The following is a 24,719-nucleotide window of genomic DNA, read 5'->3' as shown; positions in this document are numbered from 1 at the left end:
GTGTGCGAAGGAATACGGCAAAGGAGTGATACTGTTTCGAAACAATACTCCATGACCTCGAGCGACTCATGCGTCCCGAAGCCGTCACGAATAAGAATCCGTGGTTTCTGAATGTGGCGCCAGATGGAACCCCATGGAACCTAATGGAAAGGCAACCCCACATAATGAGGGGTGTGCACCACTTTACAACCTTGAAACACCGTCACGGCTTCTCGACTGTTCGTACAAGTTGGCACCTACTATAAGGCATCAGACACTATGGTGACGTTCTTCAGCCGTCCTGCGAGTAAAACTATCGCTAATTAGCGTGTTCAGGCCGATCTTTTGGGGGTTGCTATTGCGGCTTCTGGATTGTTGGAAACTGCAATCCGCGAATTCAAACGAGTTCGCAAGGCCTACGAACACGAGCAGAGCCTTACAGAGGCTCTCAACAAGCACACTGTCGAGCTCACAAACTTACTTGCCATTGTCCACATGATCGAGGATGAAGATGCGTTGCAGACAACAGACCTGGTCCCAGAACTGGCCAAGCTCCAAGCGGTTGGGGCAAAGCTTGTGCAGCACTTGAAGACACTTGATCGGGGAGGTAAAGGTTCGGTGCATCAACTAGCCCAACAGCTCGTGCGTGAGTCGAAAGATGAGAAGATACTTGCGGATATCATGAAGGAGCTCGATCATGCAAAATCCAATATCTGCCTGCGTATCCAGCTTGCCGTTGTCGGATTGACCTCCAAGACTGCCGGCACTGTTCTTGCCAATGCTGATGTCATTCATCGAATTGATCGTCTTCTTCTGCAAGTCATTGGAGAGGGCCGGACACCGCAAGGCTCGTCTCATGTAACTGCCGGATATCGTTACATGCTGACATTAGTAGATGACGGCTTGGTGCCTCCGAGCAAAGCCGAAGGTGCCTCTCTAAGCGAGGAAGCAGCCGGTGCCACGGATCCAAAAGCTGCTGCAGGTTCTCGTCTTGATGACGAAACTATTCACTACGACATCATGAATAACTGTGTTGAAGGCGAGGCTATCCAGGTACTTGGGCAAGTTGGGGAAGACAAGGGGATGAACCGCCGTGTCAACATCCAGAATAACAGACTCTCTGGTCGGGCCGTCCAAATCGTATCGCCCATCGACTTTGAAACATTGAAATATCTGCTTGACCGCCAAAAGAGTGATGCGGTCGGAGTCCAACTCGACAAACGCGACAGCAAAACCGATAAAGCCGGCGGCACAGATTCTCGGTCCTATCGGCAGCGTCAACCAGACTCGGGGCATTCTCGGATACATGACGAGGTTTTGGAGAATCTTGCAAGAAGACAAGTCAGTTTCTCAGCCGACTGGGAGCTCCCCAAGGTGATATTGAAAGGCTCCAAAGAGCGCACCGTAAGCCGTGAACTGCTCGGCGCGACTCTTACCCTAGTCGGCTCCGTTGGTAACTGCCGGCCATACACCTGCGAGGAATATATGTCTCAGCACTGGCCCGAGATATTCTCGTACATTCTTGCCGCCGTTGCAGACGCTGTCAAGCACATGGTTGAGGGCGGAACTTCAGAGGCACCATCACCCCAGGTTTGGACTACCAAGAGCTGTATGTCGCCCAGGTATCCCGAGATGTGGCAGTTCTAATTAAGGTGAGCTGACTCTTTGCAGACGGGGCATGCGAAATAAAAATGTTGGCATCCAAGACGGAGGCCAAGATACAGGTTCGGGGAAGCGACAAGTTTGTGGCGGCTGCTGTCGACGCAGTTGCGTGGCTCTGTGCAGCAGTGAGGGTCCGGCCTCGTGAAGGTGTGATGCTGTCTGATGTGCAGCTCCACGACGACGGCAATATCCAGCTTCTACCTCTAAAAGCTGTGGCCGCCAGTAATGCGGACTGCTGGCACGAGCTTTTCAAGGCTGCGGTTATCACGACGGCGCCTTCCACGACCGCACATTATGCATCCAGCAGAGAAGAAGGCAGGGGGCTGGAGTTGTCGTTCGATGATATGGCATATCTCGCTGGCATTGTGGTCCGACTTGAGATCGGCCACTTCACAGTGCTGGTTGGCCATTCAACGCTGCTCATTCCCGTCAAGCAACTCGAGGCAGGCATACAGTGGCACTTGGAGCTTTGGGAGAGCAGCAAGAGCGGATTGGTCTCAGCCCTAGAGAGGCAAAAGGATTGGGTCATCCTGAACATGGATGATCTTCGAACGGAAAAGGCATTCCTTGGCTGGAATAGCTCGACAATTCCGGTTCAAACTCTCTTGAGCACTGACAGAGCATCCTACAGCCTCACTGCTTCGGCGGCCGAGGCGAAACCTCTTTGGTTCAGCGACAACACGCAAATACAGGGTGGTTTACAAGGCGGCTTCAGAGTTTTTCTGTTTATTTTCAACATTACACAACAATTCCAACGTTGGGGAGGGGAGAGGATACGGTTCAATCTTGACGGGGACGCTGATTTCAACCATGTGATTGATCGCGCAGAGAGAAGAACCGCTGTCTTGTACGACACTAATGAGAACGAGAGACGAGGCTGGATGGTGGGTCGACTGGACTTCCTCCACCACGCGGTTATTGCGCGGCTCAGGCACCAGAATAATCCTATCGCCGACCCGTACGCGGAGACGACACAGAGAAAAAGGGAAATACTGGAAGCTGAGAAGGAAACAATAGTTGGAGGAAGGCCGCTCAAAGCGTTCGTCGTGGGCCTGGCCACCGTTCTCAACATAATGACGGAAACATTGGAGAGGAAAAGGCGGCGTCGAGGCAAGACACGAGGGGTCGATTTCAGGGAATTGGTATTAGCGGATAATGAAAGGACCATCCAAACTCGCAAAATGGTTCTTGCAAAATCCAGCGGCGGGTGGGAACTCATTGTGAAGCACTCATGGGTTATCTTTTGCGACGGCTTTGGGGAGGTCATCCGGCCGGCTGGCGCAGGGAACTGCGCCAGAGAGTCTCTTCCCAGAAATCATTGCTACCTTGCAGCAAAGGTAGACTGTCTTCAGGAAATTGCTGATGATGACTGGAGCAACAGAGAGAACGCCACGTTGGAGGGCATCAAAGAGAAGTTAAAACGGTCTAGCAGAACTTTAGGGGACTGCGGCAACCTGGGCTGCAGATGCGTAGTGCTGCGAGCCTTGAACGAAGAATCAGGGGACTACGCACGGGCTCAAGAAAACAGCGCCGTGGTCTTTGGATGGCCTGAAGACTGAATATTAGAAAGGCTGAAGACTTGTCTAAATCCAGAATAGAAAAGTGTGGCGGAGCGCGGATTGATAGCTAAAGAACAGTTCTATTGTCGAGAAAACTCTGCTTAAGAGCTTGTCTATATACGGCCAGGCACGTAATCGAGCACATAACTAAGGTGTCGCACGATCGTTTTAGCGCGTCTTAATACGCTGTTAACTAATTAAAAGCTTACTCTGCGATACACCTGTGTAGCTGGATATAGTTACTACTTCACGTAATGCTCAACGCTCCAGTTGATTGCCGCAGTCTTTTGCACAAGCAGATAGCCTGCTTTTGATGGCACGGAAAATGCTTCGCACATGCTCGTCATTACCTTGGTGATAAGTGGTGTGCGTTCCTGTGGGGCGGCGACGAAGTTGGCCAGCAGTCGAACGTTCTCGTCTGATGGGTTGGAAAGCAGTACGAGGCCTTCAGGCATGCTCGCACTAAGAAACATTCGTGTGTATGCCACACGTAGCATTGCCTCGCAATTCAGTAGTAGCGGTCCTTCGGGGTTATTCCAGAGAGACTCGATGCCTTCTGGTCTTGCAAGTTGTAGAACTTCGCTACACCTCGCGAACGTCAACAAGGCATTCGTGAGTAAAGTGTTTGATGCCACGCCTGAGAGATCGGAAAACGGCGAAATATATACGTGACTGAACTGGCTGAGATTCCAAGCGTACAAGTTTAGCCCGTGGATAATCAGGAGCGTTGTAAATCCAGAGACGTAGTACAGAGAACCATCGATGTTGTCGTTGGTCTTGCCTGCGAGCATGTCTCCCATGACACTCCGTATGGTCCTTGGGGGCGATGGTGATGCAGACTCTCGAAGAGCTCGCCAATCTTCGGCATTAGCGGCATTCCATAGCTTTTCTTCTTCGAGCAATTCGAATTCTAGATCCTGCGTGATGCCGACCCCAGGAGCGATGTCATATACTAGTACAAGCAGGCTACTGCAAATGAACATGGCGCAGAGAAACCTTTTGGTTGCCTCGATTTCGATCCATTCATGCCATCGGAGCTCTGGATGGTGACAACTTTTGGCTTTGAGCGCAGATCGTCGAGCGCGATACTCCTAAGTTGACGTTAGTGCTGTTACGAGCAACGGTATAAACGATAGTTACGGTAATGAACACGCCCATTCTCCAAAGCTCAGACTGCATAATGGCGCTGTCGTTGCCAAGCGCAGCATAGAGCAGCAGTAGGATGCGTGCTTGCATCAACCACAGGGGCTTAGTGCTCGCTGCTTTACCGGCATCTCGATCCTCGAGAGAAAGGGAGGAATGTGAAGTGAGCGGTGAAGGATAAGAACATGCTGTGGAAATCGTCTCTGAGATTTTAGCGGCCATGAGGTAAATGTTCCGAGCCTTCTGCCGATCCAGTCGGTAGAGCGCTCCGATGCAACACATGGCAAGGACCAAGGGACTGGGTGTTTGTGACACATCGAGAGTTGCCAAGTGCAGAATGGGCAGATGTCGATGAAAACAATCAAGGTAGCCATTCAAAAAATGCTGGAGCTCCCGGCGATTGTTAAGAGGAAGCTTCACCTCATCGTTGCCAAGTCGTTGCCTGATATCAGCAGATAATGCTTGAAAAGCAGCCTCATCAACGGCTAACCGAGGGGGATTCTCAGACTTCTCCTTCAAGATCCTCGGCAGGCGTAGTCGATCAGGCTTCTCCGTTCCGCTATCGCTGATAGAGTCCGAGAAGTGTCCTGACGGTGAGCTGGTGGTACGCCCTGGAAATATAACCCCGGAGGTATCCGAGTCGCCAAGGAGGTCGCCTGTAGCTCCATTTGTATCGAGGAACTAATCGCGTTGCTGTGCGATTTGGTGGAAGAAGAACTCGTTACTGACCCTTCCCATCATAAGGTCGGTATCCATGAGATCCGGGGGAAGAAGCAGGTTTGCGGCGTCTCCCGACGACATCGGCGAGGGAGCGGACATTGAGAAGGATTGGTCATTCTGGACGGATGGCATCGATGGACCGCCATCAGACAGCCGCTGGCGCTTGTTACATGGCTGCCCGAAATGGAACACATCGACATGGTTACCCGAACTCGACAGTGCATCAGATGGGGACGCCATCAAGAGGTTGCCGATGCTGAAATCGTACTGTTCATTACCTGGCACTGGAGAACTTGGCGGTGACGGACCTGAGATCCTTGCATCCATTGCCGATATGGATGATGTGCCTCGATGTGTGACCGGAGATGCGGCAGCAGCATTGCCGAGTGCGATGGCATTATTGGGCAGGAAAGGAGGTATCGAAGGGGCACGAGGTGGCGACGTAACCGCATCGGCTCTGATTGTGTCCGCGCCGCCAGAAAACGAGGCTCTCCTCGAGGTAGTTGTCGGTTCATTGTGAGCCTGGACGGTGTTATCATCAGAGGCGGCAAGCTCTGTGATGGTGGCAGTATCGTGGCCTAGCTGTGCCGGACTAGTATTGGTCTGGAGGACAGGGGGAGCTTGCGCATTCAGCGCGTTGGGGTTATAGGTGCGTTCATTCTGTTTGGGGCGACGCGAATTCACAAGTGCATTGTAAAGGTCGGCATGTATCGTTTTCTCATGTCTTTTGACGAGGTCCCTGCAACGAAATGAGCGGCGTAGGGGAGGGATTCGCGGTGAGATGTACTTGCGCGCATAGGTCCTGTGGCAGAACTGACAAGCAAACGGCCGTTCGTTGGTATGCGAGAGCTCGTGGCGCGCGCAGTGCTCGCTTCTCTTGAAGACCTTGGGGCATACCGAACACTTGATCGGGTGGGTTGGCTTCGGGCCGTTGGACACGTTGGAATGGGCTGGGGCCCCGCCAACACCGCTGCCGAGAGGGCTGTGTTGCACAGGAAAGGCGTGGACGGACATGTGTAGCATGTTCAAGACGGATTGGGGTGGTGCGAGAGACGACGGAGACGGGCCCAGGAGAGAAGAGTGCAGGACTGCCTGTTGGGGACCGAGGGCGCAAGATGCGAGAAGGCAATGCGGGGTCGGGCGCAAATCCGGGGATCCCCCCATCCGACGACCGACGTCCAGCGGGGCGGGCCTTCTCATTGGCCGCGGAGGCGAGCCAATCACCAGGCCGAACGCCGAATTTTGGGTCATTGGCGCGCCCGGGCCGTAGGCTTTTCGTCACATGCTGCTGGCCCCCGATGAGGATGAGGTTGAGGGCGGGTACGAAATTCCTCTTCTCAAGAAGCGTGTGTACACTGTCTGCTAACAACTACGAGACCGCCACCACCTGTCGCCACCGTCCATCTGCATCCCGCCCCCACTAGGCGTTCACGCGCGAACTGTGCCACCAGAAGCGGAGCTTCTTCCCAAACACATACAACGGGACTGTGGTCAAGCACGTAGCCGCCTGGATCGCACCGACCGTGCAGAAGAACTTGACAGTGCCCCAGCGCGCAATCCAGTCATTAATGAAGTCTGCAAGAGACGTTAGCACCTTTTCCGCTCGAGAAACTTGGCGCTTGCCAAATAGCCAGGCTTACAGGAGAAGCCGTAGAACAGGAAGTTCTTGATGATCATGGTCAAGACGAATATCTCGACACTGATGTCGCGATAGCCATCTACAGCATAGGCTCCCACCACTGCCATGCATGTTTGCCCCGCGGCGGTGGCAACGCCATACATGGTAGAAATTGCCGCAGGGCTCTTGCCGTCCCTAATCATGTACCCAAACGGAAAGTACGCCACGATTGTGAGGATCAATGCCGGGATGATCAAGAACAACCGGAACTCGGGCTCGTAAATGCCTCCATTTCTGCGTGCGAAGAACTCGATCATTGGGTCGGAGACGGCAGCGCAGAGCATTGAGCTCAATATGCCACCAACAACGGCGCCCGCAGACATGTAGCCGAGCTCTGCCGTATTGAGCAGGTAGGGTGGTGCTGAAAAGATTTGAGCGATGAGCAAGTTGAAAGCGACAAGCCAGAAGACAGGGAATGCGAAGAGTACAACAGCCCATACCGCGACGGGATTCCAGAGGATCAGGAAAGGCTGAATGGTGAGTCTCCAGAAGGGTGCCGGCGAATAAGAACCAGACCATGGCTTCAATCGACCAAGATACGTCTTTCGCGGTATCCTGCTGCTCGCCACAGTTTCCGTTTTGGCAATATCATCGCCTTTTCCATCATGCTCATCTTTTCGTACCCTCTGTTTTCCATCCAGACGGTCAAGATCCTGGCGGGAAACGGTCAGCTCGATCATGCGCAAACGCTTCCGACGAAAGAGAGTGCCATACATCTTGAGAGGCCATGTCGGTGTTGTAAATGGCTTTGCGATTGTACGCAGTCTCGAAGCCGAAAAATACAGTGCCAACGAGTGCAAGGCCCATGAATATCGCAAGGAGCCAGAAGATCCACCTCCAACCCAGGTCTGTGGCAACCTTGCCCGAGACCACTGGTGGCAGAGCACCGACCCCAATGATGGATGTGGTAACCAAGGCGACACGGATGCCACGCTCGTGGACATAGTATAGATCTCCGACGATGACAAAGTTGAGAGATTCAAACATGCAGACACAAAGCCCTTGGACGATGCGGGCGCCTAGGAGAGAGTTGTAAGACTCCGCATAACCTCCCCAAAGACAGCCGGCAAATGCACAGCACATGGAGAAGATCAAGGGGAATCTCCTCCCATATTTACGTGCTGTAGGCGACACAACAATACCGAAGCATGCAGTGGCAAGCAGGCTGTAGCCGGTGAGGAGCGAGACTTTCGTGAAAGACACGTTGAAGAGAACAGTGAGCTCATAAGCAATTGGGGATATGATAGGGCCAATACTAAGGGCCGGTTCAGCGTGATTCTTTTAGTTGGAGTGGAGCACATACCCGCCAATGGTAAGGATGGTGCAGGTTGCATAGAGGAGAAAAATGAGATCCCTTTGCAACAAAGACCAATTCAACGGATCGTTGGGGTCATCTGACGGTTGTGGAACCAGGATAATGGTCTCGCCCCGGTGGGTAATCTTCTTGAGGTGTTCATGGTGGGCGGCAACTTCTGGAGTGTCCTCCAGCAGCACCGTAGCTGGTACATGCGCCGGACGTGATTTAGGTTCTAGTATCCCCCAAGCCATATTGAAGTACGAGGCTCATAAGTTTGATTGCGAGAAGCATGACTGTGACCTTGCAAATGATCTGATATTTTAGGGAGGAGGATGAAACCTTGCAGACCCAGCAGACAGGGAAAGCGCTACCCCACCAAGCTTACCCCACATCTATGTGGTTTCCCCACAAGCTCCTCACTCTCTAACGCAGCGAAAGTAACCCACTAGAGCGTGGAGTTGTGATAGGCACCTTGGACTAGCCGAGATCGTGGGTTCTTGATGGTCGCGACGGACAGTAAAAGTGCTATGCTATAGGGGAGTGTGTATGTGGCTGTGATCAAGAGTCCCTTGCTTGTTCGACCTGCCGCGAACCTCTCTGGTAATCCCCATGAGCTCGTGCACATCTCAACACCGAAGCGCACGTGTCCATGTATCCAGACAAGCACGGGGTACTGTTCCCTTCTCTTAATTTTGGCGTCTTTTGAGTCCTTTTGTGCGTAGGCGTAGTCAGCATAACCTCTATAGGTTGGTGACTTAAAACGAGAGAAATCAATCAATCAATCAAGCACGGGGTAGAGCGGCCTGGGCGACTTGGTTTTGGACAGCGCAAACAACGTGACGTTCAGATTCAAGCAGCCGAGTTCGTCTCTGGCGCGTCCTGTACCTCGAACTCCTCTGGTATCTGTAGTAAATGGCGAAAATCGACATAGTTTTGTGGACATCGTGGACTGAGGAGTATGAGGTGCGGACTCAGACTGGCTTAGTGCACACTGTATCTCTTCCCCGTACAAAGTGCATTCCACTGTTGCGGATGAGGCTGACAAGGGCGGTGGAGCCGCCGGTTTCGCAACCCGAGCTGGTATGCTTGCATATTATAGGCCCTTGAACTGCCATACCTCACCTTGGGCCACGGTGAGGCCCTTGAGCTTGGCGCCTAGCGAATTGTGCTGCAACGCTGCCATCTGCATCGGTGACCGCACAACAAATGACAACACCAACCAAGAGCGAACAATACGTAGCGAACGGTAGAGCGACGTTGACCTCCATTTTTTCCGCCATCACGCTGGTATCAGGCGTCTACAGCTAGCTTTACGAAATGTGCGGGGTAGACTGTGTGGGACAAGTACAGGGTGGGGAACTGGACCCAGGAACCAGGCCATCGCTGCGTGACCCGTCGTCCGGGAGAAAGGTGTTCTTTCTCGACGGGCGGGAGCCTACGAATTTCCGTCCGGGTTCATGTTGTCCTTGATGAGACGATTCTCCGGGCCCCGTGTGCAGTATTTGAGTGAGACGTGTCGCAGCTGAGGCGTGAAAGCGAGCTAAGCTTCAAACAGATACAGTACCGTTTGACCACAAGCAACTCATGTCATCTCAGGAACCATACGTCACCGTCGTTGGCTCAGGGCCTGCAGGTCTTCTACTGAGTCTGATTCTTGCGCAGAACAAGATACCTGTAACCCTGGTTGAGAAAGCAGATACGCTAGACAAGCAGCCGCGAGCAACTCACTATGCTGGGCCAGCCGTGAGCGTGTTGCGCCGAGCAGGCGTCATGGACGACATCGCCGCCAAAGGCTTCTTCCCTGAGAAGCTTACTTTTAGGACTTTTGACAACAAGGTCCTGGCCACCATAGATCACACCGGCGTATCCGATGATCCAGATAGGCTTGTTTGTCTGCCTTTGAACCAGCTCGGTCAGATTCTGCTCTCGCACCTCCAAAAGCATCCGAATGCCACCATACTCTGGAACCATGAAGTTACCGATATCAAGGACGACAACGGGACAGGAGTCGTCACTGTCACCGCCCCCGATGGTTCAAAAGAGCTTCGTGCCCGTTACGTTGTTGGATGCGACGGCGCCAACAGCAAGGTTCGGCGGCTGTTGTTCGGCGACTGGGAATTCCCGGGGAAGACGTGGGACACACAGGTTGTGGCAACTAATGTCAGTACCTAGGTACCGTGCTTGGTAGCTCGGACTGTCACTCCAGATGCTAACGGATGTTGGTCAGGCCTATTACGACTTTTACAAGTTCGGCTACGAAGATGCCAATTTTATTATCGATCCCGAACATTGGTACATGGCTGCCAGGATCACCAGGGATGGAATGTGGCGTGTCAGCTATGGTGTGCCCGCCAGCCTGACCAAAGAAGAGCTATTGGAGCAGCGGGACGAGAAGTGGAGGAATATGCTTCCTGGGAACCCTTCTCCCGAGGACTATCGCATCACCAACTTCAGTCCCTACAAAGTACACCAAAGACTAGCAGAGTCGATGAGAGTGGGCCCGTTTGTCCTCGCAGCGGATGCCGCTCACCGTGAGTACACGTCGATCATGGGAAAAGGTTGGGCAGAGCTGACAGCTTCACAGTTTGCAACCCGTTTGGCGGCCTCGGTCTCACGGGTGGGATCGTGGACGTCGGCGGGCTAGCCGACTGCTTGATCGGGCTGTACGAGGGCAAAGCGGATAACAGCATTCTCGACATCTACTCGAAAGTGCGACGCGAGAAATATTCGCAGTTTATCGATCCCATATCGAGTGCCAACCTTCTCCGCATGTTTGACAAGGACCCGAGCACGGTATCGCAGCGAGATGAGAGCCTACAGATGATCAACGGCGTCAAGGATGATCCCACCAAGATGAAGGAGCTCATCGGTGGTATCAACGTGATCACGTACGATTTCACCCAACATTACAGATCCAAGTGAAGAGGCAGGGACTGAAGAAATGGTTATCTCGGTGCATGCGGGTGGCTGGTCTCTTGGTGAAAGGACTGGTTGTTTTGGACTTGGAATAGGTAGTGCTTTCGTATCTATCAGAATCAACTTGCCTCATCTCTACTTTTAAAATCTATTTAACCATTACCGCTCCGGATTCGTGTCTCAGCAGCATTATCTTTGAAGTAGAGATCAGCTGCTAATGGCAAGGAATTATTACAAGTCCGCATGTCATGTTATCCAAGGTTGCTTTTGCAATGTCATCGGCTCTTTGAATGCGCGGTACGCACGCCTGTCTATGAGGGCGTTCAGGCACTGTTGCGAGTAGACAAGACAGGATCATTATGCAGAGCAAGAGCAGTAAACTAGCCCTAAGCATCTACATTACATCAAGTCCCTATCTAGTAGAGCGGCCAAACACAAGACATCACCCATCGCAAGGACTCACACTGGTAAAATCGTTTGTTAGAGGCCTCGTCCTCATATATGCCTTTCGTTCCCTCATTCTCTCTGCGACGAAAGGCCTTTTGCTAGTAGACGATATTGATAACATCTACGCACTCTCTACGGATGAGATCCGCATGCGCCTTGCTCCTCGCCTTCACCTTCACTGCAAAAGGTGCCTTCTGCTTTGTGATCTGTGGTATCGTCATCGTGTCTATCTCTTGCCCTGGAATATGCTCGAAATCAAAGCAGTACAGGAGACGGGCAATCGCAATCCATACATTCATCTCTCCAACTTTCCAGCCCGCACAGACTCTACGGCCTGGATGTCAAGGTTAGATGACTTGAGAAGCAAATGAGAGAGCCATGGGGGTACTGACCTGGTCCAAATGCCCAATGCCCCTTCAGCGCATTCTCTACATCATCGTTCATGAATCGTTCGGGCCAGAAACGCTCCGGCTCTGGGTATTCCTTCGGGTCCAGCGCGATTGACCAGGCATTCCAAGTGAAGACAGTCCCAGCAGGAAAGCGATACCCCTCGTACTCGTCGTCTTTGATCAGCATGTGTGGCGCGCCGATTTCCGCGATGTTTGGTCTCCATCGAAAGCCCTCCTTGACGACGGCGCATATGTACTTCAGGTTGGGCTTGTCGCTGAATTGGGGCAGCCGCTCGGCATTGCGGCCACAGAGCGCATCCAGATGTTCTCGAGCCCGTGCTACCCAGTCAGGATACGTTGCTGCCCCAGCGATGATCTGGCCAATGGTCACACGGGACGTATCGCTACCCGCTTCCATGAGAGAACCTAGAGTAAACAGTCTTTGCGTCTCATCCATCTTCTGGTATTCTTCGCTCTTGAAGAAATCTGTTGCAAAACACTCGCGCTGGGTGCCGGCCTCGAGTTTTGCTTGACACTTTTCCAGCTCGCGCTTGTAGACTCTGGAAGGGAAGTCAGCATCGCAGTACATAAAAGCCAAAGATTCTCACATACTTGAAGGTCTTGTGGAAAATTGCTTCTCCTCGTGGGCGCCACCACTGTAACCCTTTAGGGAGGTTCTTCAGAAAGTTGAAGCCGTCTACAATGTTGACTCCGGGTTGCTGGTTTTCCAAAAAGAGCTCTATTGTCTCAAATAGCTCGACAACGTCTGGATCATCTAGCATGGACCGGCGACCAAAGACGACGCTCATGATGACCGAGTTCGCGTAACGGCCGTTCGCCGACCACCATCGGTCCGGCTTCTCGAGGTAATTCCACAGTAGATGCTTCGATTCCAGGTCTTGAAACGGCATGAAGACGTCTTGCTGACGCGCCATCAGGACGTTGTGCATAATCTTTCTGAGCATCCTCCACCTGTCATTGTATGGCATGAGCACGATTCGCGAGCCACGCGAGATGATGTCTTGCGTCATGGGAAAATCAGGCCTCGAACTGTAAATTGCCGCACGGCGTTCCAAAAGGTCGTTGACGGTGCGCGACGAGTTCAAGAAGACCCAAGTGGCGCTTCCGAACTTGCACGTGAACCTACTCGATCATCATCAATGGTGTCGTCTGCGCAACCATGGCGGCAAACGTACATCTCTCCATACTTCTCGGCCATTTTCTTGGCCCAAGGGCCTTGCTGCAACGGTGGTAGTTGGAAAGAATTTCCAAAGAAAGGTATCCCTGGAATCCTAACAGGAAGCTTGTACTTCTTGTTGAACTGGTAACGTTGCACGAAAGTTGCAGCAACCAGGACTGCAACAGTCGTAATCGCAACGACCACGGCCAGGGACTGTTGAATCATTGCCAGCAGTTGCGACGAGAACGGCATTTCGGACGATGCGCTCGACATGCGAAATCTGAAAAAGTCGCGATGGGTACGGCACCTGGATGGCAAACCCAGCGAACGAATCACGAAAGTCGTGTTTTAAGAGCGGTTTGGGAAAGCCTGCGCGTTCAGCCATCAGTTGGACCCAAGCCGCGTCCCCCTCAGGTCAAGACCGGACAGGGATCCCTCTTGCTAGCTGTCGTGCGGGGGAATCGTCCTGACGTCGAATGTCGTGTGACGCGATTAACGAAGCATCCCTGCGTATACAACCGACGTTTGGCACAACGAGCATAGCCATGTGGCGTTAGGGGTCGTCTATTGCGCTCGGCTTCCGGCGCAGACGGTTTCCATGCCCTGCATGGCTCGGAACGAATGGGAATTCTTGAGATCATCTCTTACATGGCTTCGTAGTCCTCTCTGGCGAACTTTTCTTGCTCTGCGCGGACTTCCACTCGCCGCTTACATTTCAAACAAACATGGCTTCAGCTCAAGCAGACGTGCAGCCAAGCAGACACCGAGAGCGCCTCCGTCGCCGTTGTCGCAGCCGTCTTTGTACTCATTGCCTTCGTCGCCTTCTACCGCGTGTTCCTCCACTCTCTAGCTCACGTACCTGGGCCATTCCTCGCAAAGTTGACCAGCCTCTGGCGCGACGCTGGGTACCGCCGTGGCAAATGGCACGAGGAGATTCTCGCGATCCATGAAAAGTACGGACGTGTCGTCCCAATCACCCCTAACGAGGTTTCAGTGGTCGATGAATGGGCGATGAAGAACCTGTACAGCCACGGCCACAATGCCCTGAAGACCCCGTGGTACTCGGTCTGGGACCCTCCGCAGACGGCGCCTCAACTGTTCTCGGCGCTGGATAAGAAGGAACACGGCTTCTTGCGGAAGCGCGTTTCAGGTGCCTACTCCATGTCCTCGATTCTCAAATACGAAAATTACATCCAGGTCTGTCTGGATACCGTGCTGGAGAAGCTGCACATGTACGCAGATTGAGGTCCTGTGGACTTGTTGAAGTGGACTAACGCCTTTGCTTTCGATGTTGTGGGCGAGCTGGGATACGGATCCCAACTGGACATGCTGAAGACTGAAACCGACGTCAATAACCTCAGGCAGAATATCTTCGATGTCTTCAAGCTGTTGTCATGCATGGGGCATTTTCTAGACCAACTGTGGATCTTGAACAACGCCGCGGCTGCTAAACTGCTCGACATTTTAGGCGGAGCGCCACCATTGCTACCCTTCCGCAACAGGACCTTCAAGCAGGTACAAGATCGACTTGACCACGTCGACGAAGTCAAGCGGGAAGACATGCTTCAGCATTCCTGCCGGATGAAAGATGCAAAAGGTAACCCTGTGAAAGTCGAAGAGGTAGTCATTGAAGCAATGAATCTCATGTGAGTGCCCATTTCATCCCTAGGTTGTCTACTCAACACATCTGACTTCCATCGCAGCGGTGCTGGTGCAGATACCACGTCCATAGGGATGCTAACATACCTGTTCTATGTAGTGTCAAACCCTGACTGTTACCGGAGGTTGCAGAAAGAAGTCGATGCCTTCTACGAGGACAACAAGCTCGATAGCCCATTAACGTATCTCCAGTCGCAGAAGATGCCATACCTGCAGGCGCAGTTAAAGAGGCTACCAGAATGCTACCTTCCATCGTCTTCCAACTCCTCCGACATACTCCGCCCAACTTTACGGTCCGAGGCATACACATCCCCGTGGGCACAACAATCGGGATCAGCCCCATCGCCCAAAATAGAGATAAGGAGATCTGGGGCCCAGACGCCAATAAGTTCCGACCCGATCAATGGCTCGAGGACGAGGAAAAGGCTAAGCTGTTTGAAAGCGCTACCATTACATTTGGAGGCAGTGGCCCGAGGATGTGTGTTGGCCGCAACATCGCGCTGGTTAGTAATACCTTACTGTTTCTTTTTGAGGCATTATTACCATTCTTGCCTTCTCCGCAACGAACTACGCTAATAACAACCCGCCACACAGGCTGAACTGCACAAATTCCTGGGACAGTTCGTACGCAATTTCGACTTCGAGTTCGTAAACAAAGATCAGCCGTGGACGATTACCACTTTCTGGTTCGCGTACCAGAAGAATCTAATGATGAACATCAAGCCACGTAAGTTGAGGATGGATATCAAAGCTCAACCCAGATGCTCTTCGGCAGTTAGACTAGTTTCTGCTGTATAATAGCTTTCCCATCTATTGAGCATTGGCTTTAACATTTGGTGGGACTCTTATATATTCCTAGTGCTAGCAAGAGTCGATGTACATCAGATAATACATAACTGGTCATTGTGATAGATCGTAGCAATTTCCCTTTAGCGGAGAAGACCATGTAGCCCCTCATTTCCCTGCCATAGAATCTGCTGGGCTTGTGGCTAGAACAAGCATTCTACGGTTGCCTTCATTGACGCCCGCGCTCAGCTCACTTCCCATCCACAATGGCTGGGTCTCGTGTATCTTGTCTTCCAACTCTACCAATGCATCTCCACCAATCCAGAAGGATTTTCCATGGAGATCTTCCCTGATGACAGGAAGTAGCAGGGCCTTCCCGACACCAAGTGGGGTGTTTCTTGGAAGCTCGCCCCATATATCCGCAAGAAATTTTGGCATCATGTTTGTTTCTTCGCTTCCGATCAGCGACCACTCAAATGAACAGTTCTTAACGACTCACCAGTCATCCAGGGAGCAACCATGTTGACAGACACATTGACTTTTTGCGCCGTTAGCCGGAACGCCCTCATCAAGCCAAGAACTCCCGTCTTCGCAGCACCGTACTGGTAGAGGGGAGCTGTGTCGAGATAGGACGCAGCGGATCCGGTGTAGACGATTTGGCGTGGACCTTGTGGCCCCTTTTTGAAGTAGTGAAAGGCCAGCTTGGACGCGTAGAGGTGGCTAACCAGATTGATATCAATGGATGCGAGATTGGGTTTTCCAAGTTTGCCGTCACTATCGAACTCTTCCTTGAGCAACTCTTCATGGTGCATGCCGGCGTTTGACAGCACCGCATGTATAACGCCGAACTTATCGATGGCAGCGTCGAAGATGCTGCGGAAGCTCACCCAGTCCGACACGTCCACTTTCTGAAAAAGGACCCGGCTATGTAATCGAGATATCAGTCCTTGGTTCGAATCGCAGAGGGACTACAAACCTGTCATTCCCGAGCTCTTTGACAAGCTCGTTGGCATCCTTCTCATTGATGTCCGCAAGGGCCAAGTTTGCTCCGTTCGCTGGCCCCGACTCTATCAGCAGATATACATTTCACCCACGCCACGGTCTTTACCGTATGCAAATTTTGCCGCCTCACGGCCAATGCCTGTAGCGCATCCCGTGATCAGGATTGTTTTGCCCTTGAGCGCGCTATAGTCCTTGGGTACTTCGTAGCTAGTCATTGTGATTTTTATGCTGTCCAGCTTGCAGTACGAGTCAATTGAGTGCAGCCTCTCCAGCAACGTAGCGCTGCTCGGCCGTCCGGCCCTTTACCTGGGGTTGACCAACGTTGGGGCTGCCAGCGTGACGCGCGTAATGTGGGGTACCCACCGAGGCGCGCTGCTAAAGAATACCCCACATCTACCCGGGAACTACAATCGGATGAACGGTCGTACCGTCTGAGCACTTATTTACATGCAAACAGAGGGTGCAAAATTCGTCAATGTCACGTGGGGGCAGAAAATGCCACCTCTGGCTTGGGTATCAAATGAAGTCACTTCCGTGTGGGAGGAGTTGAGAGTTAGCGCCGTGTATGATCGGAGTTTGCGGTTGACACAGCACATATATGGCGAGAGGTCAGGTCTGAGAGCGAGGGAGCTGTATGTAGTTGACTCTTCTGTATTATACTTAGAGCTGCGAACGTTGATCTCGAGCTGAGATATAGAGAAATCCGCATATGTGGAAACGATAGCAGGGCTAGCTCACATGGAAAAACACGCCCCAGTGACTACCGGCCAGCCATTAACACGTCCAATGCCTCTGGTAACTTGTCCAGTCCGACCGACAACGACAAATCTCAGACTGAGCCTTTCCGGCCATAGTCGCTCACGTTCTCGGACTGCACAAACTTGAACCCAGCGTCCGCCGGCGGGTCACGGATTATGACGCCCCCGGTCTTCCGGTCGAGCCTCGGGTATGATTCTTCACCATTCACGAAAGTTATAATATCTTTTGCGAAATGCCGCGCGATATTCTATTGTTCAGCACTTGGGTGGTCGTTGAAGTTCTGGAACAAGAATGCCACGTCCAAGATATGGCTGGCTTCTCCCTTATTGGGTCCGTTCCAAGGGTTCGGCTCATTGAAGTGATAGACAAATGCGGAGTGTGGCCGTGCCTTGGCGAGCTCTATGACTGGAGCATAGAAATGATGTTACCGGATATGTAAGGCGTCATAACTGAAAGAGCAGAAGGATTGGATCCTTTTGCTCCGGATAAATGAACATCGGTAACGTATCCGAGGACGTCGCTCAAGGCCTCATCGTCGGAAACGTCGGACGTGATCTTGTAGCTGTTGAATATTATTTCAAGCTCTTTTTCGTGGCCTTTCAAGGTATTGGACAGGGAGTTTTGGAAAGCTGCAGCAATACCGGCTTTCCTACCCATCAATGCAAAGCCAAGGACACTGCCCTGCACGAGTACGTTAGAGAATCTGTTGAGAGGTAGACGCCAAGTTCAACTGACATCAAATCCGCAGTCGCCCAGCATGGCGCGGGTGCACCATTTTGTACCGGGGAGTTTGTCAGAGCGGTCCATTGCAGACCAGGTAGAGAAGGTCGGAGCGAGCGGGAGATCGTCATCGGCGACAGGGAGCAACGGCACGCCAGGCCCTATGCTCGTCAGCACTTTGAGGGCGGGCGCCTCGATGATGCGCCTCAATTGCTCGGCAGGGGCCAGGCTTACTAACCCTAACCCCCGTGGTCGCAACGGCGTCTACGGGTCATCACGTCATCACGTGTCCGTCCGCGTCGATTTGATACCTGTAGAGTCACCGCCACGGCCACGGCAGGGGGAGAGCCCGAAATCCAGCGAGCAAGCTACGGAACACCGGGGGCAGCGGCGACCATCTAGTCGCGATACAGCAACACGTGATGCGACGACTCAGCCCAAACAAGTTTCAGCACCGCAGTCACGACGCAGAATATGCAGTTACCGATAGGTTTCCTGGCCAGTCCACGCCAATTCTTGAAGCGAAAGGTACATAGTTGTAGACAGAAGCCAGACCACAGGTGGAGTGCGGTGCGCTGATTCGTTCGGCAAAGCTTCAGCTGTCTCCCAAAATCTCCGCATCCAGGCATAGCTGCGGATAACGCGGCTGAAACCGAGTAAGATTCAATCAATCAACCATATGTACGAATGTAGTACAAGTCAGCATGTAAATCAACTCATGGCTACCCTCAAAACACCCTCTTCGTTCTGTCGACGATACATCTATCCACTTGTACGTCCTCATAGCTTCCACCTCCATGCTGGATGCCTAAACTCCAAATCCTGAATCTCCAACTGCGACAACCCAACAATCTCCTCCATACCCGCCGCCTGCCTCTCATCACGTTTCTTATTGTCGTACACCATCCACGCAGCCGCTCCGATACCAACAATCGTCCACGTGGCAGCGCAAGCAAGATTAATGCCATTGCCAAGCATGTACTTCGGGCTATCCCATGGAAGATAGGTCCACGTTGCAAGGAGTGCTCCGCAGTAGCCGAAAATAGCTGTTGAGTCGTGTGTTAGCATTGGTGATGAGAGAGGAGATAGGGGTGTCACATACCATTCGTTCCAAGAGCGATATTCCGCGCCGAATCCGACGTAACGTTCGCCGCGACTTGTGCGTTACTCATAACACCCAGCGCAAACGCCGTACTAGCCGACAGAAACACCGCCGCATAGCGAATGTTCGCATTAATTGTCGCTAGGAAAATAGCATAACCGGCGAAAACCGTCGGTCCTGTAAGGATGATGAAAGCCTGGCGGTGGTCGAATCGCCAACTGAGTCCAGAAATTAGGAGCAAAAGGAGAGCGCCAACGATATACGGCGGCACTGTGAGAAGCTGTTGATCGATGGTTGTTCGACTGGGGTAAATGGTCCTGATGATGGTGGGTAGGAAGAACGAGATACCCAGGACGGTGACGTTGCCGAGGAAGAAAATAAACGATGTAGCGAGGGTGATTGGGTTTGTGAATCCGCGCTTCAGCTTCGTGGCGTCGATTCTGTCGAGGAGGACCGCTTGGGCTAGACGTTCGGACTTGACGCGGTTGATTGCTAGCTCTTTTTGTTCTTCTGTGAGCCAGCGCGCAGTCTCAGGACGGTCGGTCATGGTTACGAAGGCGAGAAGACCAATTGCAACGGTAATGATGCCTTCGATAGCGAAGATCCTGCACGCTTTCAGTTAACCGACTTCTCGAGAAATATAGTCGAGAGCTCTCTTACATTTGCCACCCTTTCAAAGACCCGAGATGTGGTAGCTTCAATATGCCTGACGCTATGAGCCCGCCAAATGCGCCAGAGAGAGGAACCGTAGAGAAAAATATTCCTAGGCGGAAGCTGTACTCAGCGCGACGATACCAGCGCGAGAGATAATATGCGCAGCCAGGCATCAAGCCGGCCTCGAATATGCCGAGCAGAAAGCGCACAGCGCATACTTGAGCACGAGTTTTCACAAACGCAGTCGCTATCGAGCAAGCTCCGAAGCCGACGGTGGCCAAGGGCAGGAACCAGCCGGGACCTACACACCCAAAATTAGCGATTTTCGCAGAGCGATTGGCTTGGAACGTCATACCCATGATCTTGCAGCACATGGTGGCCGGTATTTCGAATAAAATGTATCCCACGTAGAAAATAGACAGGACGGTGTTGTAATCATAGCCCTTCAGCTTAAGGTCTTTCTCGAAGCCAGCGAGACGAGCATTTCCTCCCGCGTTGTCAGCCAATCGACTCATAGCTACAATGGAACGTGCTTACCAATATTGGCTCGATCGATGAAGCACATCAGGTACATCAGCATTACGGTAGGTACGACAAAAATATCGATCTTCCTGCGCAACCGTCTCTCTGTCTTGCACATAGCCTCGCGTAGGGGCACAACATTGTAATTTGCATCAACCTTCTCGTTGTTCTCAGTAGAATTTTTGAAATCCATGCTGAACAGAGGGGGAATCTTCAGGAAGGCGAGTAGATCCCTCCAATATGCCAGGGAAGCGATGCAAGGCACGCCGTATTTCATTATACTTATCTCTAGCTGTTAGGCCGAGCGAGACAACTGCCGATCAACAGCGACACAGGAGCTGCCAAATGCCACTCGTCCCTGCACACTCTTAGCTTAGTGAGGGATGGCGCTTCTCCAGAATCCTCATCTTTCCACAGGATATGCTTCCCAAGGGCTTGGCTCCTTGATCGCCACATCGAGACGCTTGGCAATGTTTTCCAGCCGGATCCACGCTCGGTAGATGTTTATCTGAGACTGATACCGAATAAGCATGCTATGTTATTCTGTGGAAAATGTAGCCATTCACCACGTGCAACCACCAACATCACGGAGGATTAGGAGCCGACTGGCTCTCTTTATAGAGAGCAGCTAAAACACAAACCGCTTTTACAGCCCCTAAGCCGTGCTTAGTCCGTCCCTAATACCCAACAAGAGGCTCCTATATACTATAGTACTGGACGTAAATCAATTCCAACCAACCAACCAACCAACCAACCAACCAACCAACCAACCAACCAACCAACCAACCAACCACCAACACATTGTGGGCGACATACCCTCGAACATGTCTACCACCCCGTGTTGTAGATTCATGATCGTGCACTCAACCAAGCCTCATTGCGGGAATCTTTCGGAACCGTCCTGCTATCCGCACACTTGACGGTAAATATTATCCCGCTAATGGACTTCACACTGCAGATCGGCAGTACTCTTAGTCTACGATCACGACCCTTAGCCGACAACCGACAGGGGCTTGGGTCACTTCGGCCGAGCTTAACAACTTTCGGAATGGCGCGTGTTCCCCGCATTCCGGCAATTCTAACATCAACACTTACCGACAACCCATAGACATCAACCCATAGACATTTGATATTTGTTGGATTGCTCTTGAAGGTTTTCTTCAGAACATGAGGGAATAGCGTGCTAGTTTTGCTATAACATGGAGAACCTCATATCCATCGCCCTCGCGCTCCTCGCCACCTTCATCACGTACACTTTCCTCCGCGATCCCTTAGCCGGCATTCCTGGACCGTTCTGGGCACGTTTGTCGCGATTATGGATGGTACATCATAGCCGCGCCGGCGATATGCACACCACCATGATCGATTTGCACGCCAAACATGGCCACCTCGTCCGAACCGCCCCTAACGAAGTCTCCATCTCCGACCCCTCCTCAATCAAAGTCATTTACGGCGCCGGCACCAAGTTCCGGAAAAGCGATTGGTACTCCGTGTGGCAGGGCCATCGGAAGTTCGATTTGTTTGGAGGCAGGGATGAGAAAATCCACGGACAACATCGCAGGCTTATTAGTAACATATACAGCATGGACCAGCTGAAAAAGTTGGAGCCATATGTTGACATGACAATCACTCTGTTCCTTGATCGGCTTCGCGAAGTCACCAAATCTCAACCAATCGATATGAGCAAGTGGGCGCAGATGTTCGCTTTCGGTGACACATCCCCATTCCTCTCCATCCATCCCCTTCCCTGTTCACCCCTTCACATTCAGACTCGAACTGCGGCTGATAAGCGAACCAGATGTCATCGGCGAAGTCACATTCTCCCGCCGCTTCGGTTTCCTCTCCGCGGGCCAGGATGACGGTTCCTTCGCCGCCATCGATTCTGCTCTCTTCTCAGCATCCTGGATTGGTCAAGTACCCTGGCTGTACTGGCTTCACGATTTCTTCATGCCGCTTATTGGAAACTGGCTGGGCGTCAATAATCGCAACGGAACCTTGCGGCATTTCGCTGCTAGGGAATGTGACGCTAGGACGGGAAGGGGAAGTGATAGGAAGGATATATTGTCGAGCTTGATGCAAGTCCGAGAGACTAAGGGGCAAGATTTTGATGATACCAGTGTGTTGAGTATGGCGTCCTCCAATATCTTCGCCGGAAGCGACACTACTGGAATCTCGATCGGGGCCGTTTTATACAATCTCTGCAAATATCCGCGGTGTAAAAAGATGTTGATGCAAGAGATCGAAGCGACCGTCAAGCGTGAGGGACTAGATGAGGCGAAGAATATGCCATTCAACACCGGTTTTGCGATGCCATACCTACAGGCATGCATATACGAGGCGCTGAGGATTCATCCGGCTGTTGGGATGAGCTTGCCGAGGGTGGTGCCGCCAGAGGGGTTTGAGGTGGAAGGGCGATTCTTGCCGGGCGGTGTAAGTCCTTCCTACACCTCTTTCTGATATGAGATATGGGAGTATTGTGCGCTGATGATGTGTGCAGACGATTATTGGAGCGAATCCTTGGGTTATCCATAGACAGAAGGAGATCTTTGGGAACGACTGCGAGACCTTCCGTCCGGAAAGGTGGTTGGATGGTGATCGAGGGCAACTAGGTACGCTCACTATTTGTTTGATGAACCTAGAATTGCGGCTAATTGGTACATCATAGACCGCTTCTTCTTTGCTTTTGGAGCTGGTGCGCGAATGTGCCTGGGAAGAAGTATGCCTCTTCACTTAGCGAACACCAATCGTTAGATATCATGACTAATACTATCACAGATCTGAGCTGGATAGAAATAACAAAGCTGGTACCATCGCTGTTCATGCGTTTCGACATCGAGCTCGCCGATCCGGAGAATGAGCCTGAGCAGCATTGCTGGTTAGTTATCTACACTTGGGCATCGTGCTTTGACATATGAAAACTAACGTTGAATAGGTGGTTCGTGAAGCAAGAAGGGCTACACATGAAGTTTATACCTAGAAATTAGAGAGTAGACAAAACTAAATAAATAAAATATTATGTAATCTAAGAGCTTTGTGAGAGCTTTCTAAGAGATAACTAAGAATTATGTTAGGTGAATTGCAGAGTATTAAGACATAAGTTAATTAATTAAGAATACGAGAAATATAGCTATATATATACATAACCAGGTTATGTAAAGTAGTAACTATATCTAGCAACACACCTCTCTAGCTTAAAGTGTATACAGAAAGCTGTCTAAGAAGGTAAGGCTTTTAACTATACCTAAAAAGGTAATTAATAATTGTCTCTTATAAATATACCCCTTAGTGCTATAGTGTTCTATAAGAGCTACCCCCCTTATAAGAGGACCCTGTAGAGTTAAAAGAGAAGTGTAGAAAGTAGAGAGATAAGAGATCTATATATAAGGCTATACCTATTTCTAATTAGAAAGTCTAATATAGGTTCTAGAGGTTAGGTTTAGATAGTAGAGCGTTTAAGTGTTTAAGTAATAGTATAACACCTCTACACTACTAACCCCTATAGCTCCCCCGTAGGCAAAAAGAGATAGAGTAATATTAAAGGCGTAAATTAAACTTAAGAGTAGAGAGTAAAAAAGAAAGAACACCTTATTTAATAGCTTTTAGGGTATTTTTATAGTTACCGCGGCCCTCTATAGCTTATAGTAACTTTATAGAGTAGTTTGTTAAGTAGACGTTAACACGTTGCTGCGTATTTTATTAAGACTAGACTTGTTATAATAAATGTAGCCTGTTAATTTTATAGTTAATCTAATAGATTATAATAAACGTAGCTAGTTAAGATATAATAGAATTACGTATAAAACTAGTATATATATGCGTTAAAATTAATAGAAAACAGTTAAATAAGTATAGTAGGCGCTCCTGTAGTAGAGCTAGAAGCAAAATAAGGGTAAATAGTTGCCTTAGAGGTTCTAAAATACTAGCGAATTAGGCATGTGTTGCTCTAGTTAGGTTTGCTATCTAATCTAGTACTAGCGTAAGAGGTTCTTAGGCAGCTTCTGCTACTCTACTAAGAATAGCGGAAGCTTTAACTTACTAGAAATATCCTTAAGCCCTAGCTATTAAATAAAGTAGGCGTGTTTTTAAGGTAATAGAATCTTTATAAGTCTATTAGCTAGTATTTAACCTATAGAAATCTATTTAACGTTAATTCTTTAGTTCTTAACTTTCTAGCAGAGCTATATTTAGTGTACGTTAACGTATTTAAGCTTTGTCTAAAGCTTTTTTATAGCCTTAGTTACTATACTTATAGTCTACTAATTATTGCACTAAAGCTTTAGTTTAATATTAAGGTTTAGCTTTAGGTAGTAGAAAAGCAGGTTCTACTACTTTATTTCTAAAGCTGTCTTTAAAAGCGCTAGAAGCTCTGCCTTAGTTGTTAATTTAGTTACTGTTCGTTATTTTATAGCTTTCTAATCTACAGGTAATCTATATAGCTTAAAGATGTAGCCTTTAGAGCTTGCTCTAGTATCTAGGTTGTTACTAAATAAAGTATCTAAGGCTCTATAGAAGATAGGCTCTTTAAAATCTACCTTCTAGAAGTGT

The 24,719-nt window shown here is 50.8% G+C and overlaps 9 protein-coding genes across 9 annotated transcripts; 4 read left to right on the top strand and 5 right to left on the bottom strand.

Moving 5' to 3' along the window:
* The first annotated feature begins 206 nt into the window (after positions 1 to 206).
* Positions 207 to 3,352, top strand: BU26DRAFT_512966 (uncharacterized protein). The gene is made up of 4 exons (XM_033827514.1): positions 207 to 261; positions 316 to 826; positions 875 to 1,588; positions 1,651 to 3,352. The coding sequence occupies exons 1-4, from the start codon at positions 259 to 261 to the stop codon at positions 3,198 to 3,200; spliced, it is 2,778 nt and encodes a 925-aa protein (XP_033691086.1). The 5' UTR covers positions 207 to 258; the 3' UTR covers positions 3,201 to 3,352.
* Positions 3,353 to 3,442: 90 nt separating this feature from the next.
* BU26DRAFT_598849 (uncharacterized protein) lies at positions 3,443 to 6,144 on the bottom strand (the record flags this gene model as incomplete). The annotated part of the gene is made up of 4 exons (XM_033835059.1): positions 5,851 to 6,144; positions 5,073 to 5,802; positions 4,341 to 5,024; positions 3,443 to 4,291 (listed from the first exon to the last, which is right to left on the bottom strand). Exons 1-4 carry the CDS (start codon positions 6,084 to 6,086, stop codon positions 3,443 to 3,445), a joined length of 2,499 nt encoding a protein of 832 aa, XP_033691085.1. The 5' UTR covers positions 6,087 to 6,144.
* Positions 6,145 to 6,483: 339 nt separating this feature from the next.
* On the bottom strand, positions 6,484 to 8,289 carry BU26DRAFT_573940 (MFS general substrate transporter; the record flags this gene model as incomplete). Its single annotated transcript, XM_033834318.1, has 4 exons — positions 6,484 to 6,638; positions 6,704 to 7,367; positions 7,456 to 7,996; positions 8,045 to 8,289. 4 exons carry the CDS (start codon positions 8,287 to 8,289, stop codon positions 6,484 to 6,486), a joined length of 1,605 nt encoding a protein of 534 aa, XP_033691084.1.
* Positions 8,290 to 9,622: 1,333 nt separating this feature from the next.
* Positions 9,623 to 10,960, top strand: BU26DRAFT_573937 (putative monooxygenase; the record flags this gene model as incomplete). Its single annotated transcript, XM_033834317.1, has 3 exons — positions 9,623 to 10,198; positions 10,266 to 10,569; positions 10,623 to 10,960. 3 exons carry the CDS (start codon positions 9,623 to 9,625, stop codon positions 10,958 to 10,960), a joined length of 1,218 nt encoding a protein of 405 aa, XP_033691083.1.
* A 539-nt stretch (positions 10,961 to 11,499) lies between these two features.
* On the bottom strand, positions 11,500 to 13,195 carry BU26DRAFT_573935 (cytochrome P450; the record flags this gene model as incomplete). The annotated part of the gene is made up of 4 exons (XM_033834316.1): positions 11,500 to 11,735; positions 11,794 to 12,350; positions 12,403 to 12,912; positions 12,987 to 13,195. The coding sequence occupies 4 exons, from the start codon at positions 13,193 to 13,195 to the stop codon at positions 11,500 to 11,502; spliced, it is 1,512 nt and encodes a 503-aa protein (XP_033691082.1).
* A 46-nt stretch (positions 13,196 to 13,241) lies between these two features.
* BU26DRAFT_557552 (cytochrome P450) lies at positions 13,242 to 15,538 on the top strand (the record flags this gene model as incomplete). The annotated part of the gene is made up of 7 exons (XM_033832470.1): positions 13,242 to 13,268; positions 13,706 to 14,167; positions 14,237 to 14,616; positions 14,674 to 14,811; positions 14,868 to 15,132; positions 15,224 to 15,356; positions 15,489 to 15,538. 7 exons carry the CDS (start codon positions 13,242 to 13,244, stop codon positions 15,536 to 15,538), a joined length of 1,455 nt encoding a protein of 484 aa, XP_033691081.1.
* A 45-nt stretch (positions 15,539 to 15,583) lies between these two features.
* Positions 15,584 to 16,635, bottom strand: BU26DRAFT_573931 (NAD(P)-binding protein; the record flags this gene model as incomplete). The annotated part of the gene is made up of 4 exons (XM_033834315.1): positions 15,584 to 15,864; positions 15,915 to 16,339; positions 16,392 to 16,470; positions 16,524 to 16,635. 4 exons carry the CDS (start codon positions 16,630 to 16,632, stop codon positions 15,584 to 15,586), a joined length of 894 nt encoding a protein of 297 aa, XP_033691080.1.
* A 2,041-nt stretch (positions 16,636 to 18,676) lies between these two features.
* On the bottom strand, positions 18,677 to 20,367 carry BU26DRAFT_414019 (MFS transporter; the record flags this gene model as incomplete). The annotated part of the gene is made up of 5 exons (XM_033823046.1): positions 18,677 to 18,942; positions 18,999 to 19,603; positions 19,659 to 19,953; positions 20,008 to 20,139; positions 20,190 to 20,367. The coding sequence occupies 5 exons, from the start codon at positions 20,365 to 20,367 to the stop codon at positions 18,677 to 18,679; spliced, it is 1,476 nt and encodes a 491-aa protein (XP_033691079.1).
* A 941-nt stretch (positions 20,368 to 21,308) lies between these two features.
* Positions 21,309 to 23,158, top strand: BU26DRAFT_536388 (cytochrome P450; the record flags this gene model as incomplete). Its single annotated transcript, XM_033831345.1, has 6 exons — positions 21,309 to 21,884; positions 21,973 to 22,604; positions 22,672 to 22,783; positions 22,840 to 22,890; positions 22,950 to 23,049; positions 23,107 to 23,158. The coding sequence occupies exons 1-6, from the start codon at positions 21,374 to 21,376 to the stop codon at positions 23,156 to 23,158; spliced, it is 1,458 nt and encodes a 485-aa protein (XP_033691078.1). The 5' UTR covers positions 21,309 to 21,373.
* Positions 23,159 to 24,719: the final 1,561 nt, after the last annotated feature.

Source organism: Trematosphaeria pertusa (genome assembly GCF_010094035.1).
Source record: "Trematosphaeria pertusa strain CBS 122368 unplaced genomic scaffold BU26scaffold_1, whole genome shotgun sequence".
In the NCBI taxonomy this organism is placed as follows: domain Eukaryota; kingdom Fungi; phylum Ascomycota; class Dothideomycetes; order Pleosporales; family Trematosphaeriaceae; genus Trematosphaeria; species Trematosphaeria pertusa.
The sequence above is the reverse complement of the archived record's forward strand: the minus strand, read 5'-3'. Positions and strand labels throughout refer to the sequence as shown.